We start from the raw sequence: 22,984 nt of genomic DNA, 5'->3' as shown, positions 1-22,984 counted from the left end.
ATCCCATGGTAAATTGCTTTCCGCCACTTGACACGATCCATCCATTTTACGCTTTGGCAGCCCATCTCGGGGGCATAGCAAGAGAAATATGCAGCGTGTTACACGCTAACAGCATCCTCAATATGAAAGCGTGATAGGTGCAGGACTGGAGGAGAAATGGAGTAAGAGACAGAGATGTGGTGGAGAAACACATACCAATTAAAATGTGAAAGATTGGTGTGGACCCTTTCCCCTCCCTCTTCATCCACCAGGGTCAGTCTTAATAAGGCCAGAAAAAGTCTCTCAGTTTTCAGTAGGGACAACGGCAGAGGGCCACCGGATTACTAGTGCGATTTACATTTGTATAGCCAGAGAGGATGTTTTGCTTCCACTGTATACTGGACAACTGGGTCCCCAAGCAAATCACTCAAGCTTGGGTCTGCATGTAGCTGGTGAGAAGATCTCTAAAGATATGCTCCAGCTAGAGGGGTGCCATTAAATCTTGCAGCTTTACTACACCTGTGTGGTACGGAAACTCGGAGCACCTCTGGGCACAGGATGACAAGCACTAATAGGGCCTGGTAATTGATTCAAGTGGGGCAATTAAGAGACTAAATAGAGCACAAGATCCCACAAGATTCAGGTGTAGAATAGCCAACAGTGTTCCAGAATTAAACCACACACAATTCATCTCAGTCATAATAAAAGTTCATGTCGCTCTCTTTTCTGAATGTGTGTCGTAAATGGGTTTGCAGCATACACGTTTTTACACTCTTTCTTTTACAGACCGATAAGACACATGAGTAAACTCTAGGTATAGCCCCCTCCAAAAGTATTCAAACAGCAAGGCCAATTCTATTGTTCTTGCTACACACATCAAAAGATCCAAAGATGAATGAGATGATAGATCAGAATTTCAGCTTTCATTACCTGATATTTACATATAGATGTGTAAAATAGCTTAGAACATGGCACCTTTTGTTTGAACTCACCCATTTTTTTTTTGAGTGATCACAAATATTGGAACATGTGACTGATAGGAGTTACCCAAGTGTGCCCTGTTAGATTGACTGTTTAAACAATTAATAGCTCTGAATGTCTAATCTTGGTTAGAGCCCTGATTTTCACCTGTGAAGACTGCATATGTTGTTAAAAAGAATAAACCAATAAGAAGATCAGAGAGCTGTCTATGGGAGAAAGGCAAGCCATTTTGAAGCTGAGAGGCTGGGAAAATCGATCAGAGCCATTGCACAAGCATTGAGCATAACCAATACAACAATTTTAAATGTCCTTCAAAAGAAAGAAACCATCGGTGTACTAACAACCAAACATGGAACAGGTCGGCCAAGGAAAACAACAACTGTTGATGACAGAAAAATTGTGAGAGCTGTGAAGAAAAACCCCAAAACAACATTCAGTGGAATCACCAACAACCTCCACAGGGCAGGGGTGAAGATAAAACCAGAGATGAGACACAAAAGTTGTGGAACCAAGATAAACCTCTACAAAAGTGATGAAAAGGCCAAAGTGTGGAGAAAGAATGGATCTGCTCATGATCGACAACACACACCAAGCATGGTGGAGGTAGTGTCATGGCTTGGGATTCCATGGCTGCTTCTGGAACAGGCTCACTAATCTTTATTGATGATAACTCATGATGGTAGCAACAGAATGAATTCAGAAGTCAACAGAAACATTGTGTCCACAATTTACAGAAAACCCAATCTAATTGAGAGGAACTTCATCATGCAGCAGGACAATGGCCCAAAACATGCTGACAACACAATAAAGGACTTCATCAGGGGAAAAAAACTGGAAGGTTTTAGGCTGGCCAAGTCAGTCACCAGACCTTAACCTAGTTGAGCATGCATTTCACCATCTGAAGAGAAGAAACCCCACAAAACAAAAAACAACTGAAAGAGGCTGCTCTACAAGCCTGGAAAAGCATCACAAAAGAAGAATGCAACAGTTTGGATATGGATTAGTTCAATAACTTGAACTTTTTTTTTAATGCAATAAACAGCAATCCTTCCTTCAGAGAGAACCTTACATATGAGCCAGCCCCGACAGTCCCACTGTGCTTTGTTGATCATAGCAAATAACTGTCAGAAGACAGCACCATCTTTCCAAAACTACTAAGCCTAGACAAAAGAATATCACTAGAAAACTCTTTAAACCTGCCAATATTTTCAAGAGGTGTGTTCTTTCCTACAAATCAAATATGAGAGCTCTCCTCACAGCTCTTGCCATCCCAGCGTGAAATCTGAAATACGACTCCTGAAAAAGCCAGCATTCGGTTTCGTGTTGACCGGACTTCAATGTGCAAGAGAAACTGAGAACGACTACGCCATTAAATATCAAAGAGGACCCTTCATCAAAAGCGAGCTCGGAGTGGCATGTACTCTACTGACTGCTGAGCTGAAGTAGGACACAGCAAAGTGAAGCAAATTAATAACAGCAGAACACATTTTTCCCCATAGGTTTTAGAACATTCTGTAATGATATTATGAGGATTAATCAAATGCTTGAGAAAAATGGGCTCATTTTTATCCCTCTCTGTTTCGTCGAGCAGGTCCAGGCTTGGGTGAACCGACATGGCTATGTCTTCCCAGCATTAAAAAATAAACCCAGTTACGGCAGATGCACTGAACTGCAAGAAAATGACATTTCAAATGTAAACCTCTCGCAGACAATGCCAAGCACTACCCCATACATGGTGTATCCAGGCATGGACTGAATCTCACATTGTTATTTATGCATCATATTAAATAATGCACACCACATGGAGACACGGTATATTTTTAGCAACTGTACAGTTAATGAATCAATAAGGAAGCAAATCAGTGTGCAGCAGCAGTGGGCACCAGCATCAGCAGAGTCAGAGTGCACAAACCAGCAAACCTTGTTCTGAAGAGGAAATATTCACTGCGTCTTCACATTAAATTTAGAAGCATATGGACCTTCCTTGCTTTCTATATTTATTGTCTGTAACATGGCCTTTCTGCCCAATATTCCAGATTTTAAAAGGGTCTATAATATTATTTTCAGGCATGTTGTATTATTCCTGAGTGATTACAAAACACATATCTAGTGAGATATATATATATATATATATATATATTTACTTTAACCATCATGCCTTTATATTCTTAATAAATTGAAAAGCATGCATCAGGTGAGTCTCGCAGGAAAGCAGAAATTAATAATTATAATGAACACTATAGTCTGATTATAGTGGCACAGCTGCACTCAAAAGAATAGCAAAAACACATTTTCCAGGCGGACCCCTTGAGGGGAGTGGACCAAGTCTCCCATGTGGACCAGAAGGCATTTTTTCCCCTCTTTTTTTCATTTAGCTCGATTGGAAGGAAGTGGAACAAGGCCCGATGGACACTAGAAAAACAGCAACAACAGACTAGCAGCAAATAAGAAATAAAGATGAGCAAAACGGTCCAGAAACACCACTGGTTATGTATTCATTTTAGCCATGGATCAATCACAGTGAATCATTCAAAAGGATCTCGTTCAAAAATTTGGTCATTTTTAAATACATATTGAGGCCAATTTTTACATTTTGCTGTTGTTGATGGTCCCGCATGGATGCCTTAAAGATTTGTACTTCCCAAAATTCTTACCTCTCATCCTTGTTTCAGTGCATAATCTCACCTAGATATTGTAGATGTGTACTGACAACTGCTGCTGTAATCATAAAGACAGTCCTGTGCTTAGACTCCTATTTACAATATTACCTGATTTCAACACATTTTGTACCGTTTGACTGTAATATACAGTTTTAGAAAAGTGAATATTTATCATCTGATGTCAGCCAGAAGAGAATGGGTTCGTTTTGCAGTTCCTTTCAAGGTTTCTCAGAAAGTTTTTTTCTTTGCCATTGTCACCACTGTGGATTGGAATCTAAATCTACATCTGAATATCTGTAAAGCTACTCTGTGCCAGTATCTACTGCTGAAGAGCATTACCAATAAAAATGAATTGAATTTTCACAATAAAACAAAATCCTGACAAATACATAACCCCAGTGAGCATTCTATATTGTTTTGATTAGCGCTGAGGACTTTGCGTGTTTACTCCTTATGGAAAATCAGAGCAGCCACACTTCCTTTGGATGCTCTCAGGGGAAACTACACATACCACTACCTTTGCAGTGACAGCAACATCACTGTGGTTAACACAAGGCATCCCAGCAGATCCATCCGTGGACTGCTATGTTTCTGACGTGCTCATAAAGAAAGAAACACCATTCTCGTGACCCGAAGGACTGACCTTCAGCAATTAAAGAAGACATAAAATACATTTCCAATATTTGCTGTTGAGCTGTCAGCGGCAAGCTCATGCATAATAATGAGATTTATGTTTACGTTAACCTCGGCCATGTTGTTCCAGAAATATGACCAAAAAAAAGTTCATTTTAGTCCTTCGCCAAACAAAGCGATCACTCCATCACAGGGCAGATCTCACGAGTTGTTGTGACCAAGAAAAACGTGATCGGAATAGCAAAACATTGCTGATCTTGTTCAGAAAAGGAGTTTGAAAACAAAAAGTGATACAAGGTCATTAAAGCAGATGCGTTAAGTAAACCGCGCTGCCTTATACAAAGTGTTTCATCCTAGTTTCTAAGTTAATGTGTGGATAACCACATTACTGAGGTTAATGTGTTAATACAGCAGATCTGTTTCGCGACCACAACCATCAGTCTTTGGTTTTCTTTTAGCGTTCTGAAATGAGCCTTTGCTAATGAGCCATACAAGTGTTCTTTCCTGATATGATTAAATCACTGAAGGGGTTAAACCATTAACATGCCATTATTACAATTAATATTATTACTGTTCTCATCCTCCTCCTCCTCATCAATCATCAATTACAAAAAAAAAATCATCCTTAATTAAGCATAAAGCAAGTCTACTGCACCATAGTCTTCCCATGTGGGTGTACACCCTGCCTTCTTTTAACAGGCTAGATTACAGTATATACGCATATTATTTATAATTCAGTGTGGGTTTTGTGCTTGTATGAAGTGAATCAGTGTAATCATTCAACTATATTACTATAGTACTCTATCTATTACAATACATATAACAGTCTCTCACTCTCTCTCTCTCACACACACACACACACACTCCACAGTGCTGTGGAAAAGTATTTGCTGATTCATTCTGTTTTTGTGAATATCTCTTACTAAATAGTTTTAGATCTTCAAACTAAATACAACATAAAACAAATCAACCTGAGTAAATACACAATATTGTTTTTATTTATTTCATTTACTGAAGGGAAAAAAAATCCAACACCTTTCACCAATATGAAAAACTAATTGCCACCTTAAAATCTGGTTGCACTACCCAGGATGAGCCCCAGAGCCTTTGAAATTGCTTTGTAACCCTTCCCAGACTAATGTATTTCAATCTCCTTCTTCCTCATCATTTCTAGAATTTCTTTCAACTTTGGCATAGTGTGTTACTGGGTAAGACATTTTAACCAAATTCATGCTGTTGGAAAAGTTCTATTTAAGTGTTGATTTGATTGAACAGGGTTTGCAGTAATCAGGCCTGGTTGTGTCTAGTCCAGTCCCCATTATGAATGCAGTTTCATAGATTTGCAAAATTAGTGACGGGGGCACCAATGGGGCACTAATGTATGGGGCAAATATATTTTCACACAGGCCCAGTTGGTATTGGATAAGTTTTTTTGCTTCAATAAATATTATTATCATTTTAAAACTGTATCTTGTGTTTTCTTTCTGAAACAATTTAGTACACACATACACACACACACGCATATATATCTATATATCTATCTATCTATCTATAGATAGATAGATAGATAGATAGATAGAGATACATACATTTTTTATATATATATTTATATATTTTATATATATATATATATATATATATATATATATATATATATATATATATATATATATATATATATATACACACACACACACACACACACACACACACACAGAAGAGCACATTGAAAATCTGGGTTTTCCATTTATTCATTTAAAATTGGAAATAAATAGAAGGTTTTGAAATATTTAAAACAAAGAAAGTAAATCTTCAATATCTTGAATATTTAATACTTAAGATTCTGTACTACTTCTAGGTCCCTATTTAAATGTAATGAAATTTGTGATATTGACCATGTTAACTGCTTTGTAGAAAAGGTCAGATTTCCCTCATGCCTAATCTCTTCTGTTGAAGTATGTGTTCAGATGACACTCCAATTGATCTAAAATGGATCATAAGGTTTTGCACAAACTTGTGGAGTCCATGCCAGCTTGAATGCACACTGTCATTAAAGCAAAAACGGGACATACAAATTCAAGCAAATTCTGAAATTCTTGGCGAAGTATTACACTCAGTTGCCATAGTCTCTGTCGTGTACCAAGCCTTGTTCCTAGTTTAATGTTTCATGGTTTTGATCTGGTTCTCGTCCTCGTTATTCGAGTCTTGTCTGAGTCTAGTTTATCCTGTTTGCTGATCGCCTGACCATTTGCCTGTTTTGACCATCTATTGTCTCATGATTTGGATTTGTCTGCCTATATCTCCTTTAATAAAAGCTCTTATCTGCACTTGCCTCCATCCTAACCTCCATTACGCAAATTACGTGACACATAGAGATGTGCTCATAAATTTACATACCCCTTGCAGAATCTGCAACATTTTAATAATTTAAAATAATAATAAAAGGGATGGTAAAAACTGCATTTTCTTTTTTATTTAGTACTGCCTCGAATAAGCTATTTCACATAACAGATATTTACATATAGTCCACATGACACAATAATAACTGAACATAGGGTTACATACCCTTGATTCTTAATACTGTGTGTTGTTACCTGGATGATCAACACAACTGTTTTTATGTTTTGTGTTTTATGTTTTTTATTATTTTGTCTTCTGGGAAAAATTTTGAATATCTTATGTAGCTTCTGCAGGGCAGTACTAAATGAAAAAAATAAGAGCTTTAAACAATATAACAATTTACACCGAGCATCCTGTTTGAAATCGTGTTGCCTTCTTGATCTTCAGTGAACGTTTGCACCTTTTGTAATAGTTGTGTATGAGTCCCTCAGTTGTCCTCAGTGTGAAAAGATGGATCTCGGCATCATAAAGCGACTGTTAGAAAGAGTTAAAATATGCAGAAGATGCTGTAAAAGCAAAGAATGTGCAGGACCTGGAGGATTTTTCTGAAGAACAGTGGGCAGTTTAACTGCTCAGGACAAACAAGAGACTCATGAACAACTCTCACAAAACATAAACACAGTCATGATTCATCCAGGTAACGACACACAGTATTAATAATCAAGCGTGTGTAAACTTTTGAACTGGTTCATTTTTGTAAATTCAGTTATTATTGTGTCTTGTGGACTAGATGTAAACATTTGTTATGTGAAATAGCTTATTCAGGGTAGAACTAAATACAAAACAAAATGCAATTTTTATGATCCCCATTATTATTATTTTTTCAATTATTAACATTTTGCTGATTCAGCAAGGGTTATGTAAATTTATGAGCACAACTGTATTAAATCCTTATTAAATCCAGTTATACAGCACATTGTATGTACAGTGGGGGAAATAAGTATTGGACACGTCAACATTTTTTCAGTAAATATATTTCCAATGTGGCTATTCAAATGAAATTTTCACCAGACCAATACAGATATCTTAACTCAAGAAATCTGGAAATATAAAGAATTCACAACATTAAAGTCCATAAATAAAATTATGTGTAATAAAGTGGAATGACACAGGAAAAAAAATATTGAACATGCTAAGAAAAAGCAGTTCGCCAAGGCAAGGTAAGGCAAGGAACCAGCTGAAATCCATAAGTAATTATACCCCCTATCTATGCAAATTAATATCAGCTGGGTTAGTGAATTGATGGTCTATAAAAAGTCTTTTTGTTACCAAGGTGTCACACAAGAAACATCTCATGATGGGTACAATCAAAGAGCTCTCCCAAGACCTTCAGAACCTTATTGTTGCAAAATATATTGATGGAATCAGATACAGACGTATTTCAAAACTTCTGAATCATCCAGTAAACACCATTGGGGCCTTTATCCACAAGTGGAAGCAACATCACTCCGTCATCCTCGCAAGATTTCTGACCAGGGAGTCAGAAGAATAGTCAGAAGAGTAGCCCAAGAGCCAAGGACCACTCGGAAAGAGCTCCAGAAACACTTGGAGGCAGCAGGTGCCATCGTCACAGAGAAACAATAGGCAGTGCACTCCACTGCTCACACTCACCCCGCAAGACTCCATTACTAAAGAAAAGGCATGTCGAAGCTCATTTAAAGTTTGCTACAACTCATTTGGACAAGCCTATGAAATACTGGGAGAGTGGAGTCTGGTCAGACGAGAGCAAAATTGAACTTTTTTTGCTGTCATACTACACACCATGTTTGGAGAAGAAATGGCACTCCACATCACCCTTAAAACACTATAGCAACAGTGAAGTTTGGAGGTGGAAGCATCATGGTGTAGGGCTGTTTTTCATCACATGTTTCTGGCAGACTTCATATAATTGAAGGAATGATGAATGGAGCCCTTTACTGGGAGATTCTAGAGAAGAATCTGCTGCCATCCACCAGGATGATGAAGATGAGACCTGGGTGGACTTCCAGCAGGACAACGATCCAAAGCATACAGCAAACTCTCAATTGCTTTCAGAGAAAAAAATCAAGGCGTTAGAATGGCCCAGTCAATCACCTGACTTGAATCCAATTGAACAAGATTTAAAGACAATATGTGTAGAAGAATGGGCCAAAATCACACCTGAATACTGCGGCTGATTAATTTCTTCATACAAGAAGCGTATTGAAGCCGTCATTACAAACAAAGGCTTCTCCACTAAGTATTAAAAAAAATTTCAGTTAGCGTGTTCAAATATTTTTTCCACTTTATTACACATAACTTTATTTATGGATTTTAATGTTGTGAATTCTTTATATTTCTGGATTTCTTTGGTTAATACTGATGTCTGGTGAACATTTCATGTGAATAGCCTCATTGGAAACATATTTACTGAAAAAAAACGTTGACGCGTCCAATACTTATTTCCCCCACTGTATGTATTCTATCAGCCCTCAAAGGCTCCTAAAATACAGTTATATAGTGAATGTTTATGTGAACTGAGCATAATTTATATCACATATAAAATATTCTGCACATTACACTGTTGGAGTGAACTAAACCAGGAGTGCACAACAGTAGAGCAAGCCAGTTTTTCATAGAGAATATATGCAATTAAATTCTTCCATCAGATGAATAGGTGAATTGAATTTTTCGTTGATCTAAAGCTGCCAATTGAGCTGGTCTGGGGTGTGATGCTGAATGTATTGGCATACCTTTTCAGCTCCTGGGGTTGGTCTCACTGCGAGCTGTGCCTCTGGGGCTTCATTCACTGCCTCTGCAAATGACATTCCCATTTCAGCAGCTAGTCCTGGGAGGAAAAAAATCAGCAAAAAAGCAAAGCATTAGAAAAGTGCACAGAGGTCTCACATGCTATTTCAAACCTCATGTCTTCATGTGCAGTTTCCTTTGTGTGTTAGTTGACCTTTAGTATATCCAGCATTTTTTTCCCTGCTCACTGGTTGTAACAGAAATGAGATTTGGAAAATATTATAGTTGAGGCGAGGATTTAAAGTGTGCCTGGAAACCAAGGCTACATAGTGATGAATAGTGGAAGGGAAGACTGATCCATGAGCTGGAAAATGTCTTCATATTCAGTCATGATTTGGGTGGCATGTCAATGTTTTATACGCCAAACAACCAGCCAAGACACGTCAAGTAACCTGCAAGTATGCAACGGAGAGGTAAAGCTCATACTGAAGCACCTTGGAAACATAAATCACGCGCACATCATGCCATATCGACTGAATACTGTAATGACCGAATGAAACAGAATAAACTCGGCTGAGGAATGAGATCGATCTGGTGGAATTACAAGTTAATTTAGTCATTCTGAACCATGATTCATTTCCTTTCAGGAGCAGCAGAATATAAAATCAACACAGTCAGCAGTAACCAGCAAAGGAAAGTGTTCGTGTGTAAATGCTATGTGATGCAGTGGTGCAGTAATTATCTGAAACCAGCAGTATCTATAACAGCGTATATAACAGGGTATATTCATTCAGTCTAGTAATAACAGTGAAGTCACTGAGACTAATAGCTAATGGCAAGTAGTACTGTATGACGCAATTCAAATGAAAGTGTGCAGAGGCTAACCAATTAATAATTAACCAATTTTACATAACCATTTTTTTTTTTTTAACCAGGATTATTACCACAGGTTTTTTTTTCAAAATGTAACTTCAAAAGTTTCAGACATGCTGACTTGCTATGAAATATTCACGTCATACACATCCCATACTCCCTCCAATTCTACCAGGCCAGGTTTCCCAAATCCATGTTTTAAAAAAAAATTAATTAGGCTGTTTATGACAGTGTCATGGATTGGACGTTTTGTTTACATTAATGAACAATAATTATATCAACATATCAAACCCAAGCTGATGTTACTTAAATGTATTTAAATATATTTTTGTCTGCTGCAGTCATGCCCTGTGATGGACTGGTGTATTATCCTCGGGTATTCCAAGAGTTTCACTGAAACCCCAAACAAGAAAAAGTTAATGAAGATGAAAGAAGGTATTATAGTGGTTTTGAAGTTTACATCAAGGATTGGGAGGATCAGATTTGAGTTTGGACATTGTACAGCTTTTTGTTGACAATTAGGTTAGTTTTGAAAGGTCATTATCCCCCCCCCCCCCCAAGAAGTCCTGGCAACTTTGAGCCAGGTACCAACCTGTTAGTTGGGATAATTCTGCTGATGTCTGCTGAACTACCTATGCTGCTAATTCAATGCAAATTGTTAATTTGGTAGTGCCGATTGCAATCATTATTGCTGTCAAATTCCTTTAAAAATTTGAATTTTAATCGCTTTAGTACTGGAATGCATTTTTATATTAATGGTTTAGTATTGAAAAGCTTTTGAATAGTAATGAGCCCAACTGTCCTCTAATGCTGCCACAGACAGAGCAAACATTAGTAGAGGAACTACATTATGCAGGAACATCACAAGGAGGCAATATCCCAATTTTATCACAAAAATTTTATGTTTCCAGTAATTTTAGACTTGTCACAGTAATATTTTATAGTCAATGATATTTAACTCAAAATTACATCTTCACATAAAACCCTGCAATCTCCAGCTTGCAAGCATGGAGGACTAATTCACATACTCTAAAGCTGCATTCAAAATGGCTTCCTGTTCACTAGAGAGGCTATAAAAGAATGATGGTGTAGACTCTCAACATAACAGCATTTGAGATTTGAGAACACCAAAACAAAATTATCACTCACTTCTGCAATTGAAAATAAGATGTTATTTTTTAAAGCCAATCTACGATCATTTTTCTTGTTTATAATTAGTTGTTTTGGGGCATTTTGTACAAATTTCTTATGCAAGTCAAAATCCACTCACCTCACACTTTATTAGGAACACTGTACTAATACTGGGTCAGGACTCCCTTTGCTCTCAAATCATTCTCAATTCTTCGAGGCATGAATTCCACAAGATGTTGGAAACATTCTTCTGAGATTCTGGTCCATGTTAAAATTTAAAGTGCATTATGCAATTTCTGCAGATTTTACAGGACGTTCATGCTGCAAATCTTGTTCTACCACATCCCACAGGTGTTCTACTGGATTCAGATGGTTCATGAAACCAGTTTTAGATGACTTTTACTTTGTGATATGGCGCATTATCATGCTGAAAGTAGCCATCAGGATATGGGTGAATTGTGACCAAGAAGGGATGTGCATGTCCAGTAAAAATAGGTTGTGGCATTCGAGCGATGATTGATTGGTATTAATAGGCCCAAAGTGTGCCAAAAAAACATTCCCCACACCATTACACCACCTCCACCAGCCTGGACTGTTGACACGAGGCAAATTGGGTCCATGGATTCATGCTGTTGGTGCCAAATTCTGACCCTTCCACCTGTGTGCCTCAGCAGAAATCGAGATTCATCAGACCAGAGTACAGTTTTCCGGTCTTCACCCGTCCACTTTGTGCCCACTGCAGTGGTCTTCTGCTGTTGTAGCCCATCCACCTCAAGGTTCTGAGATGCTTTTCTGCTCACCACAATTGTACAGAGTGGTTATCTGAGTTACTTTAGCCTTTCTGTCAAATCATAGTCGTCGCACCATTTCAGGGAAAGATTTTTTTTTTTAAAGTAGGTCCACTGGAAAGTAACATCCATTTCTTTCCCTGTGTAAATAAGGTCCAGAGTGCTGGGTTCTGTAATGGTAGCAGCTTATACACTGAAGCTGTGCAGCTGACTTTAATGATTAAATTATCTCTCTCTCTCTCACACACACACACACACACACACACAACCCTCAGGTTATTGTTTCAAACATCCACAAAGAGAGAACTTTAGTATATAATAAATCAGGTCTATCTGAGATTATACTTCCAGACACTTCAAGTTGTTTTGGACTAGAAGCCCTATGAGATTTAGTTACAGTAATGAAGGCAGAACCGATTCAGTGTTAAGGGCACTCAACACCAAGAACCTTCACTGTTCTCAATATCCTCATCAGTCTTTTTAGCCATTAAGGCTGACACAAGAGCAATACTGATACTAATGCAATCAAGTCAAGGAGAAATTGAGACAGTGGTTTATTATGATGAACCACTGACACCCATCTCTATTCTACACTACTGATGGCCACAGCAGAAATGAATAAATAACACAAATGAATAAAACAGAGTGCCGAATATAATAAAAGCCGACCTGAACACCATTCTCCGTTGCTCATGTAGTCCACGACCATTTCAAACCTGCTTTAGTTTTTAATGAACAACCTTAGGGCTCTCATCAGCCTTGTCTCATGTCTACGCAGCTGGATTACGATAAAACCAGATGAGGAATTAGAGCATAGATCCAGAAAAGGCATGATTAAGTTGATGAGTCATCCATCTGAGGTTTTAGCTAATGGCAGAGTGAGTGAGACTCGGTGCTTAATATCAATTCGCTGTCTCTTATGACTCATAAAGCCATTTTCCCTAAAAATGTTCAGCATTTATGAAACTAGAAATGTAGCACTGCTGAATTAATCGAACAGGAATAGTGGGCCTCAATCTTTTAGTAAAATTGTGTGTAAATGTTTTCATAGGCCACACTGAACTAAAAGGTCAGATTTTATTCAGAAGTTTCTGTAATGCTTATTTTCTTTGTACTCGTGAGTAATAGCCAATTACGTGTAAACCACCAGGCATGTTCATGACAAAGTGATTTACATTTATTGGCACATCTGTTTAGAGACTGTGGCACTAGTCAAAAACGGTAACCTGAAGTTCCACTACGGAAAAAAAAAAAAACATCACCACTAATGGTTCAGCATTACAGGTGACTGTTGTCACCATTCAGTCATGTTAGTTGTTCATCCAGACTTTTATAAGCAAGCAATTTAGTTGGACCTTTACAAATTTTAATTGAATACCACAGAACTGTGTTAAAACTCCTCTGAATCACTACAGTGAGTCATGTAACGTGTAATTATATGTGCCTGATGAAACCGGTGATTAGGATGTTAGACACTGCAGCTCTTTTAGATTAATTGACTGCAGAGTCACGCTCTGTTACACGCTGAATATTTCAGCACTTCACCATTTGGTTCCTTTGTCAGGATGAAAGGAAAATATACATACTCATGTACTGTACATTTCCCCATCATTATTGTTTGCCACCAAATAATTACCAATAAGTATTGAATGGCCATTTGATTGAAAACAAAAGAGTGGCCTCTGACATATGACTATATAATAATTACATAGACATATCAAGACCTTGGAATTATAAGATCTGATGATTTTGGCAAAAATGATTTAGTGTAATAAATATGTTCTTAGCATGACAATGAAGATCTGTTAGAGGTTTTACACAAAAATATTACTTAAGTATACAATAGTGATTTCACCTTATGAGGGTCTTTAAATTTATAGTTCAATATCTTAAAATGACAGAACTGTCAGATAGAAACTTACAAACTGCTGAATTTTACACTGTTGAATTATCTTCATTGTTGAATCTTTTACATTATTATAGAGATTAACACTATCAGTGACGCAATTTTTTTCATAAAAATTTGCTTTGCATTTTGTTTAGGTAAAAACTAAATAAATCCATAATGTGGTTTAAAACCCTAATATGCAAAACAGGAATTAAGTCTCGAAGGGGCCACCACGTATGCTAAACAGGTAATAAAATAGTGGACAACACTATTATCTACTAAAAAATAATAAAATTATAAAAGCTTGGAAATAGGACATGTAACATCAAGACGTTGCTGAATATTATATATATTTTTATGATATATTAACTGAAAATACATGCATATGGTAATGCGTTCTCTCTCTCTCTCTCTCTCATGTTCACACACAAACACACACACACACACACACATACACACACACGTACACACACACGTACGCACACACACCAGCTCTGTGCAGTGATAGCAGTCATCCAGTGGAACAACATGGAGGTCATGAGTTCAGACACATCAGCGGTCTCTAAAGAAAAGGCATGGCATTTTCCCATCAAATAATTAAGGCTGTTTATCCTTCCCTTTTAATTAACCAAAGCTTCAGTAGAATTCATAAACCAACAGAACAAAACTAAGAGTGAACGCTGCTTCTCAGGCAAGCTTTTATTTGCAATAACGAGAGTGATTAGGGTGACACATTAACACTAGATGCAAATGGGAAAGCATTGCCAAACCCCTTGTCAGGGAAAAAAGGAAAAAACAGACTGAATAATAAAGGAATAATTATCATCTTCCTCAAGAATTTAAAGCTCCCTGTTCCATTATAGCAATTAAGCAATTGGGTGTATAACATGTGATTGGGCGATCTTGGTGAAGGCTCCAAATGGCTCACTCGGGCTCAATGCTTTTACACAACACTCTCCATCAAGTCATATTATTCTAATCAGATTGATGAGTCTGTCTGGAGTGCAGTCATGACAAGGCGTAGCACCCTAATATGAATTATAACCAAGCATTCACAAGTAACAAATCTGTGCATGTATATAACACACAAAGACACATATGATGCCCAGAATAGTAGATGATAAACACTAATGAAGGCTGAGTTAGACAAATGATTAGGAAATGAATCTTCATAACGTTAAGCCCATATATTGTAATCATTTATCTACACAAATACCGTGATCAGATGTTAAACATTTGACATTTATGTCACAGCTATTGTGCTGACTATTTTCAATAAGAACGATCAAGAGAGAAATGTGTGGTGTTCATATTTAGCAAGAAATAATCCTACCATGCACAGCTCTGTAGGCACAGCCGAGACAGGCAGAGTTGGCCACGTCGATCGTGTACACTGGAGCGTTGAACACGTCAGACAGAACCTGTGTCGTTGAGAAGAAGTCATTTTGAATATATTCCTGACACAATCACAGTCACAACGATGGAATACTGATTTTCATAGACGATGCCACCACGAATGATGTCTAAACCTCTTATACAATGTATATAACGTGCAAGTGAGCATGCAGACCTACAGTGTGTCCCAGGCTTTTGGTTGAATATTTTTATAAGGAGATGCAACAAAACAAAATTGTCCTTTGCAGTGCTGTAGCATAGAATTTTAAATATATAATATTGTAATTGGAGCAGTACAGCGACAAGGTAGAAATCATTGCTGCCTCACAGATCCAGGGTTCCCGTTCAATCCTGGGCTCAAGTTACTTTTTCACATGTTCTCTCCGTGTTCATGTAGGTTTTTTCCAGGTTCTTCCTAAAAACTTGCTAGTAGGTGGATTGGGTGTTCATATAACTTCAGTAACTGCTTCATATTTATCAGGGTTTTTGTGGAAAATATTTGGTGCAAGACGTAAACATGGGGAGCACGGTGGCTTGGCGTGTTTGCCTTGCCTCTGAGGTTGGGGGTTCGAATCCAGCCTCTCCCAGAGCTTGCATGTTCTTCCTGTGCTTCAGGGGTTCTCAGGTTAGACCAAATACATGTGTTGTAGGCTGACTGGCATTTCCAAATTGTCCATAGTGTGTGAATGTATGTGCGATTGTGCCCTGTAATGGGTTGGCCCCTGCGACCCTGTGTGGGGAAATTGATGGACGGAAGACATAAATACACACTAGGGGTTTCATAGAGTAGTTGGCTAATAGATTCACTAACCACCACTGCAGGCAGATGGTAAAGAAAGCAGGCTAAATACACTTTGTTAGTCTGAAAAAAAAATCAGACTAGATGAAGTCAATTCTAAAATCATCTGCACTATGCAGAGAAGTATTTATTTTTCCTTTTCCTTAATGGAACAGCAACACTTTGTTAACATGCTGCAAAAAGTGCAGAGCTGTGCGCAACGTTTTTTAATCTCACTCTTGCTCCCATAAGAATTCCTCCCGCAGTTATTTAAAAAAAATGATCCTTTAAAGCTAAATAAAAAGCTGTAAGTAATAACCTTACACTGTTGCGTAGCGAATTCAGTTATGAAAAGCAGTGTGTTAAAGAGCGCTTTTAAAGAGCCACAGGTTTCACATCACAATACAATACCACTCAGCAAGTTTAAAGTCAGACCATTTTCAGACGCTACTGACGCAAGAGTTGAACATGCCCGAAAAACTTGCTACTGTAGACGCTGCATCCTTCATCCATTATTAAGCTATAATGAGTTATCACATCACGGTGTGCTCTCATGTTCAGAATCAATGATTCCATCTACACAAGATGAATTGGTACGTCATTAAATGGTGCAGTATGGTGCAATACACTATTATATAATGTCATATAATATATATATATATATATATATATATATATATATATATATATATATATATATATATTTGTCTTTCATTGTTAACAGTGTAGTCTAAAAAAGCACTGGAGCTGGACATTTAATTTGTAGCCTGTGTTTGGCGGTTAACTGAAGTGTGGATTTATGCGATCTCTGCTGCATAAACAAAGCAGCCTAAAAAGATTGATAAACATTTTGCTTAAAAATAGGACTAGCTGATGACTTTTTTGAATTACTGGTCAACTAGTAAAAAAAAAAAAATAGTGGTTGTGCAATCCCTACATCCTGGTTCATCATGGTTAGGGTCACAGTGGATCTGTAACTGTATGGCTGAAGGGCAGAAAATCCACCTTGGATTCTGACATCCCAGGGTACCATTCACACAGAGTGTAGCCTGAGCTCAGACTGGAACTAGCGACCCTGAGTCTGTGAGATATGTTATACCACCATGCCTCCTGTATCCACATAATGTAGTATATTGCATAATATGAATTCTAGTGCACACTCAAACAGGGTTTAAATGTGCATACTTAGAAAATATAAGTGCTGTTAGGTGTTAATAATGTCAGGAAAAAGAGTGTTTGCAGAGAATCGGCTGAACTATCCAGGGATCATAGCACCACCAAGCCTCCAATGCTGAGTCCTTGAGCATAGATCTTAACACCCAACTGCTTAGTTGCCTTTATCCATTGTAATTGTAAGTCGCTCGGTCAGATCTATAATGTGGCCATTTTCATTTTCTGTTTGATGCTCAGTGGGGTTCAGGTTAGGTGACTGCCTTAAACAGCCAGATCTTATAACTCTTTTTTTTTTGTCATTTTCGATTTTTCAGCTTCGTTATAATCTGCTTTTTACTGACATTGATCCAAACTTTCCAGAATGCAAATGCTGGAATCAAATGCAGACCTTTTGTTAGGTCGCTAGCGCACATAATGCGACAACATGCAACTGACAAAAATACACCAGAGCAGCCAACTTGAACAGGGGGCTATAAAAATGGATTTTTAGATGATTTATCCAGTGTAAATGTAAATAGCATCAAATGAAAGTTACATTTGTACAGGTAAGTGCACAGTGCATCAATTTAAATCCAAAGCAATTTAGTATTGACACAAATCCTGACAACATGTTTTCTCAAACTGGTTTGGCAGCAAAAGCAATATACAAGTGCAAAATACTCCCTTTATATATTAGAAGTGTTATAAATGAACTATGTTTTTGTAAAAATGAAATCAGTAGGATAACTACATCTGCATTAAATCTTATTTTTCTGCTTAAGTAATGTGATGCCTTTCCAGCATAGAATAGAATTTATATACATAGCTTTTCTGAAATAAGCCTGGGTTTAAGGTGTGTGTGTGTATATTAGGGATGTCACAATACCAAAAATCTAGTAGTCGGTACCTATACCACCAAAAGTACACGATACTCGATACCAAAGTCGATACCACGGTGTGGTATAATAATAATAACAATAATAATAATAATAATAATAATAAATAAACTCTCCTGGAGAACATCTTCCTCTGGGAGGAGGAGGGAGAGAAAGAGGGAGAGGGGCGGGGAGAGGGAGAGGGGGGAGAGAGAACGGGAGAGGGGGGGCGAGAGAGGGAGAGGGGGGTGAGAGAGGGAGAGGTGGAGAGAGGGAGAGAGGGGGGAGAGAGGGAGAGAGGGGGGAGAGAGGGAGAGAGGGGGAGGGTGGGAGAGAGGGGGGAGAGAGGGAGAGAGGGGGAGGGTAGGAGAAAGTGGGAGGGTGGGAGAGAGAGGGAGAGAGGGGGAGGGTAGGAGAGAGGGGGAGGGTGGGACAGAGAGGGAGTGGGACACACACACACACAAACACACACCTTATACTCTGAATGCAAGCATTAGTATAAATTCACTGATATGGTGGCAGGCCAAAAAGATTTATTAAAAGCATGAACATGTGAATAATTATTAGTGACAGTAGCTACATTTAGGTGACAGGACACGGGCTGAATGGCGATGCATGGTGGTCCATTCGGAGGTAGTTTATAACATCACAATTCGTTAGTGTCTTTAACAAATAACTGGCTATCGCTAACATTACATGGAGCATAACGTTAGCTGGTTTCACAGCAACAATGCAGCTGCCTCAAACAAATATAATATAGGACCGTCTTTCAGGTGCTTCGCCAAATTCCAGGTGTTTCCTCGCTTTGTTTGAAATGAATGATAGCATCGGTTGCACACAGGAAACCGATACTAGCTTTCCTCTCAATGAGTCGGGGCGGAGCTAAACTTATTAAGCTAAGCTAAACTTCTGTAATTTTTCCCGTGTGCTCGTAGTCGTTCCTCTTCTTCTTCACCACTTGTGGACCGACTACAACACTTGCGCTTATTTGCTGCCACCATCATGTCTGGAAGAATCGCAACCTCAGTACTTTCGGTACTTTCGTTACAAACGGTACTAATGCTGGTGTGTTAAATTTGTTATCATCGCTCTCACACTCCCTCATACTGGTCACCGGAAGTTCAACATGGCCCCTCATGGCAAAGGACTCTCTGAGGATCTGAAAAAAAGAATTGTTGCTCTACATAAAGATGGCCTAGGCTATAAGAAGATTGCCAAGGCCCTGACACTGAGCTGCAGCATGGTGGCCAAGACCATACAGCGGTTTAACATGACAGGTTCCACTCAGAACAGGCCTCGCCATGGTCAACCAAAGAAGTTGAGTGCACGTGCTCAGCGTCATATCCAGAGGTTGTCTTTGGGAAATAGACGTATGAGTGCTGCCAGCATTGCTGCAGAGGTTGAAGGGGTGGGGGGTCAGCCTGTCAGTGCTCAGACCATACGCCGCACACTGCATCAAATTGGTCTGCATGGCTGTCGTCCCAGAAGGAAGCCTCTTCTAAAAATGATGCACAAGAAAGCCCGCAAACAGTTTGCTGAAGACAAGCAGACTAAGGACATGGATTACTGGAACCATGTCCTGTGGTCTGATGAGACCAAGATAAACTTATTTGGTTCAGATGGTGTCAAGCGTGTGTGGCGGCGACCAGGTGAGGAGTACAAAGACAAGTGTGTCTTGCCTACAGTCAAGCATGGTGGTGGGAGTGTCATGGTCTGGGGCTGCATGAGTGCTGCCGGCACTGGGGAGCTACAGTTCATTGCGGGAACCATGAATGCCAACATGTACTATGACATACTGAAGCAGAGCATGATCCCCTCCCTTCGGAGACTGGGCCACAGGGCAGTATTCCAGCATGATAACGACCTCAAACACACCTCCAAGACGACCATTGCCTTGCTAAAGAAGCTGAGGGTGACGGTGATGGACTGGCCAAGCATGTCTCCAGACCTAAACCCTATTGAGCATCTGTGGGGCATCCTCAAATGGAAGGTGGAGGAGTACAAGGTCTCCAACATCCACCAGCTCCATGATGTCCTCATGGAGGAGTGGAGGAGGACTCCATTGGCAACCTGTGAAGCTCTGGTGAACTCCATGCCCAAGAGGGTTAAGGCAGTGCTGGAAAATATTGACATTTTGGGCCCAATTTGGACATTTTCACTTAGGGGTGTACTCACTTTTGTTGTCAGCGGTTTAGACATTAATGGCTGTGTGTTGAGTTACTTTGAGGGGACAGCAAATTTACACTGTTACACAAGCTGTACACTCACTACTTTACATTGTAGCAAAGTGTCATTTCTTCAGTGTTGTCACATTAAAATATATAATCAAATATTTACAAAAATGTGAGGGGTGTACTCACGTTTGTGAGATAATGTATATACATATGGGCTGGACAGAGTGATCATACACACAAGAGATACTAGCTCTCCAAAATCCACCTTGTTTTGCCGCATATAAGCCAAAAACTGAACATTTATATCATGAAGGGATAACAGAACTCCACCACTATCATTAACGAAAAACCATGGCTTCAGTCTCTATCTAATATGTAAAAAATAAAAAATAAAAAATAAGCCTCAATTTTCTGTAACCTTCACTGTCAAAGAAAAGAAAATATTAGCTAATTTAACTCTGCTTTCATTTGACATTCAGCAGATTGTAGCAGTGAAGAACCTAAACTGATGAAATCCTTTCATACATTACACCTGAACTGAATTTCAGATGATTATTTTATCTTTTATATTACAGTGCCTATAATAGTATAATGTCAAACAGGCATCAACAACAACAAAAGCTGTTGGATGCTTTGGGATTTGGTGTATGCAAGTAAAAAAAAAAGTGCATTATCTATGCTCTACAAGTCTCTCTCTCGTTCTCACCCTCCAAACCAAGAAACATAAACAAAATACCAATAAATATGCATTAAGACCTAAAGCATTCCTAAAAAAAATTATGCAGGAATGCAAACCCAAGCATTCGCATCTGTTATCTTCTACCATTCTTACATGGAAGATACAGGGAGGCTCGAGACAGGTTCTGTGATATCAATCCAAATATACTGAAGCAATGTTCTAACACACGCACAAACACACACACAAACTTTTTTGCTCATTATGACACCACAGTTTGCAACATTTCAGAGGAAGTCATTTTAATTTCATGAAAATAAAGCACTGCTGGGAAATCCACACAAAGCATTTTCAGAATTCTTACTGAGGTCAGAAATAAGCATGCATTCATCAAGCAATTTTCTGTTGTTTGCTGTTTTGCTGCATACCTGAAGTATGTCCTTGTTGGATGAGGCCCCTCCTGTCGCCAGGACTCTCGTTCCTTGAACTATAAGTGAAAAAAAAAACATATTACAGTAATGTCAAATGCAAACCAGGGCCTCAGGGATACAACATTTGAACATTTTAACTGTATACACACTGAAACATTTCATGTAGTGGCATTGTTATTTCTCTCATAGGCTGAAATGACAACCTTGTTCTATATTTATAGCACTAAGTGGTCTTTAAGGACTTGAGCTGAGAACACCTTTGAAGAGAACGTGTTAGCTTATTTAATGCCAGGGTCTATGGAGGATTGGGTCTTTCACATGAGCAAATGAGCAGGTCTGGTCCGTTTTTGCACGTTTAGCTGCATGAATATGCAATTTGGGATGGTTCTAGCTAAATGTGCAAAATGCAGGGCAGTGTGAATGCACACTGATTAATTTTGCATTGACAATGCAATTTAGCATGCCTGAAAGTGTCACTTTGGAAAGGTGATGTTTTTACATATGCAAATCTTCAGTAAAGTCTCTCAGTACTTTGCTACAGCCAGTATCTTTTTTTTTTTATTATTCTGTGCAAGAGTTTACGGTTTAGAGAGGTCTAAACTGTTTTCTATTCTTTCTGTATCTTTCTTCTGACCATTGACTCTATATGCCTGAAAATCAAAGCATAATTCTGACTGGTGGGAAATAACAAAGAACAGTCTGTCCATCCAGGTAGCTGTGTAGGGTCAGCTGTGCTGGTAGTTGTAGTGGTAGCTGTGTAGTGGTAGCTGTGCAGGTAGCTGTAGTGGTAGTTGTAGTGGTAGTTGTGTGCTGGTAGTTGTAGAGGTAGCTGTGTAGTGGTAGCAGTAGTGTTAGCTATGTAGGGGTGGCTGTGTAGGTGTAGCTGTAGTTTTAGCTATGTAGGGGTAGCTGTATAGTGGTAGCTGTAGTGGTAGCTGTAGTGGTAGCTGTGTAGTAGTAGCTGTAGTGTTAGCTATGTAGGGGTGGCTGTGTCGGGGTAGCTGTAGTTTTAGCTATGTAGGGGTAGCTGTGTAGTGGTATCTGTAGTGGTAGCTGTGTAGTAGTATCTGTAGTGTTAGCTATATAGGGGTGGCTGTGTAGGGGTAGCTGTAGTGGTAGCTGTAGTGGTAGCTATGTAGTAGTAGCTGTAGTGTTAGCTATGTAGGGGTGGCTGTGTAGGGGTAGCTGTGTAGTGGTAGCTGTGTAGGGGTAGCTGTAGTGGTAGCTGTGTAGTGATAGCTGTAGTGTTAGCTATGTAGGGGTGGCTGTGTAAGGGTCGCTCTGGATAAGGGCATCTTCTAAATGCCATAAAATGTAAATGTCCATCCATTTTCTCTGTCGCAGGGCACAATCGCACACACACACTACAAACAATTTAGAGAGGCCAATCATCCTACAATGCACTTTGGACTGGGGAGGAAACCCCCGAAGCAAAGGGAGAACATTCAGCTATTTTGTATGGTC

General features: G+C 38.9%; 1 protein-coding gene across 3 annotated transcripts in view; it reads right to left on the bottom strand.

The window, feature by feature from the left end:
- xylb (xylulokinase homolog (H. influenzae)) overlaps positions 1-22,984 on the bottom strand; it is a 64,320-nt gene that overhangs the window by 4,821 nt on the left and 36,515 nt on the right. For all 3 annotated transcript variants that reach the window (XM_053635213.1, XM_053635222.1, XM_053635231.1), the window contains 3 exons: positions 21,518-21,576; positions 15,373-15,460; positions 9,365-9,459 (listed from right to left, as the gene is read on the bottom strand). In XM_053635213.1, the coding sequence (XP_053491188.1) occupies positions 9,365-9,459; positions 15,373-15,460; positions 21,518-21,576 (242 nt within the window). The remainder of the gene's footprint in view (positions 1-9,364; positions 9,460-15,372; positions 15,461-21,517; positions 21,577-22,984) is intronic.

The sequence above is a fragment of the Ictalurus furcatus genome, chromosome 1, assembly GCF_023375685.1.
Source record: "Ictalurus furcatus strain D&B chromosome 1, Billie_1.0, whole genome shotgun sequence".
NCBI lineage: Eukaryota > Metazoa > Chordata > Actinopteri > Siluriformes > Ictaluridae > Ictalurus > Ictalurus furcatus.
This window is presented reverse-complemented; position numbering and strand designations above follow the sequence as displayed.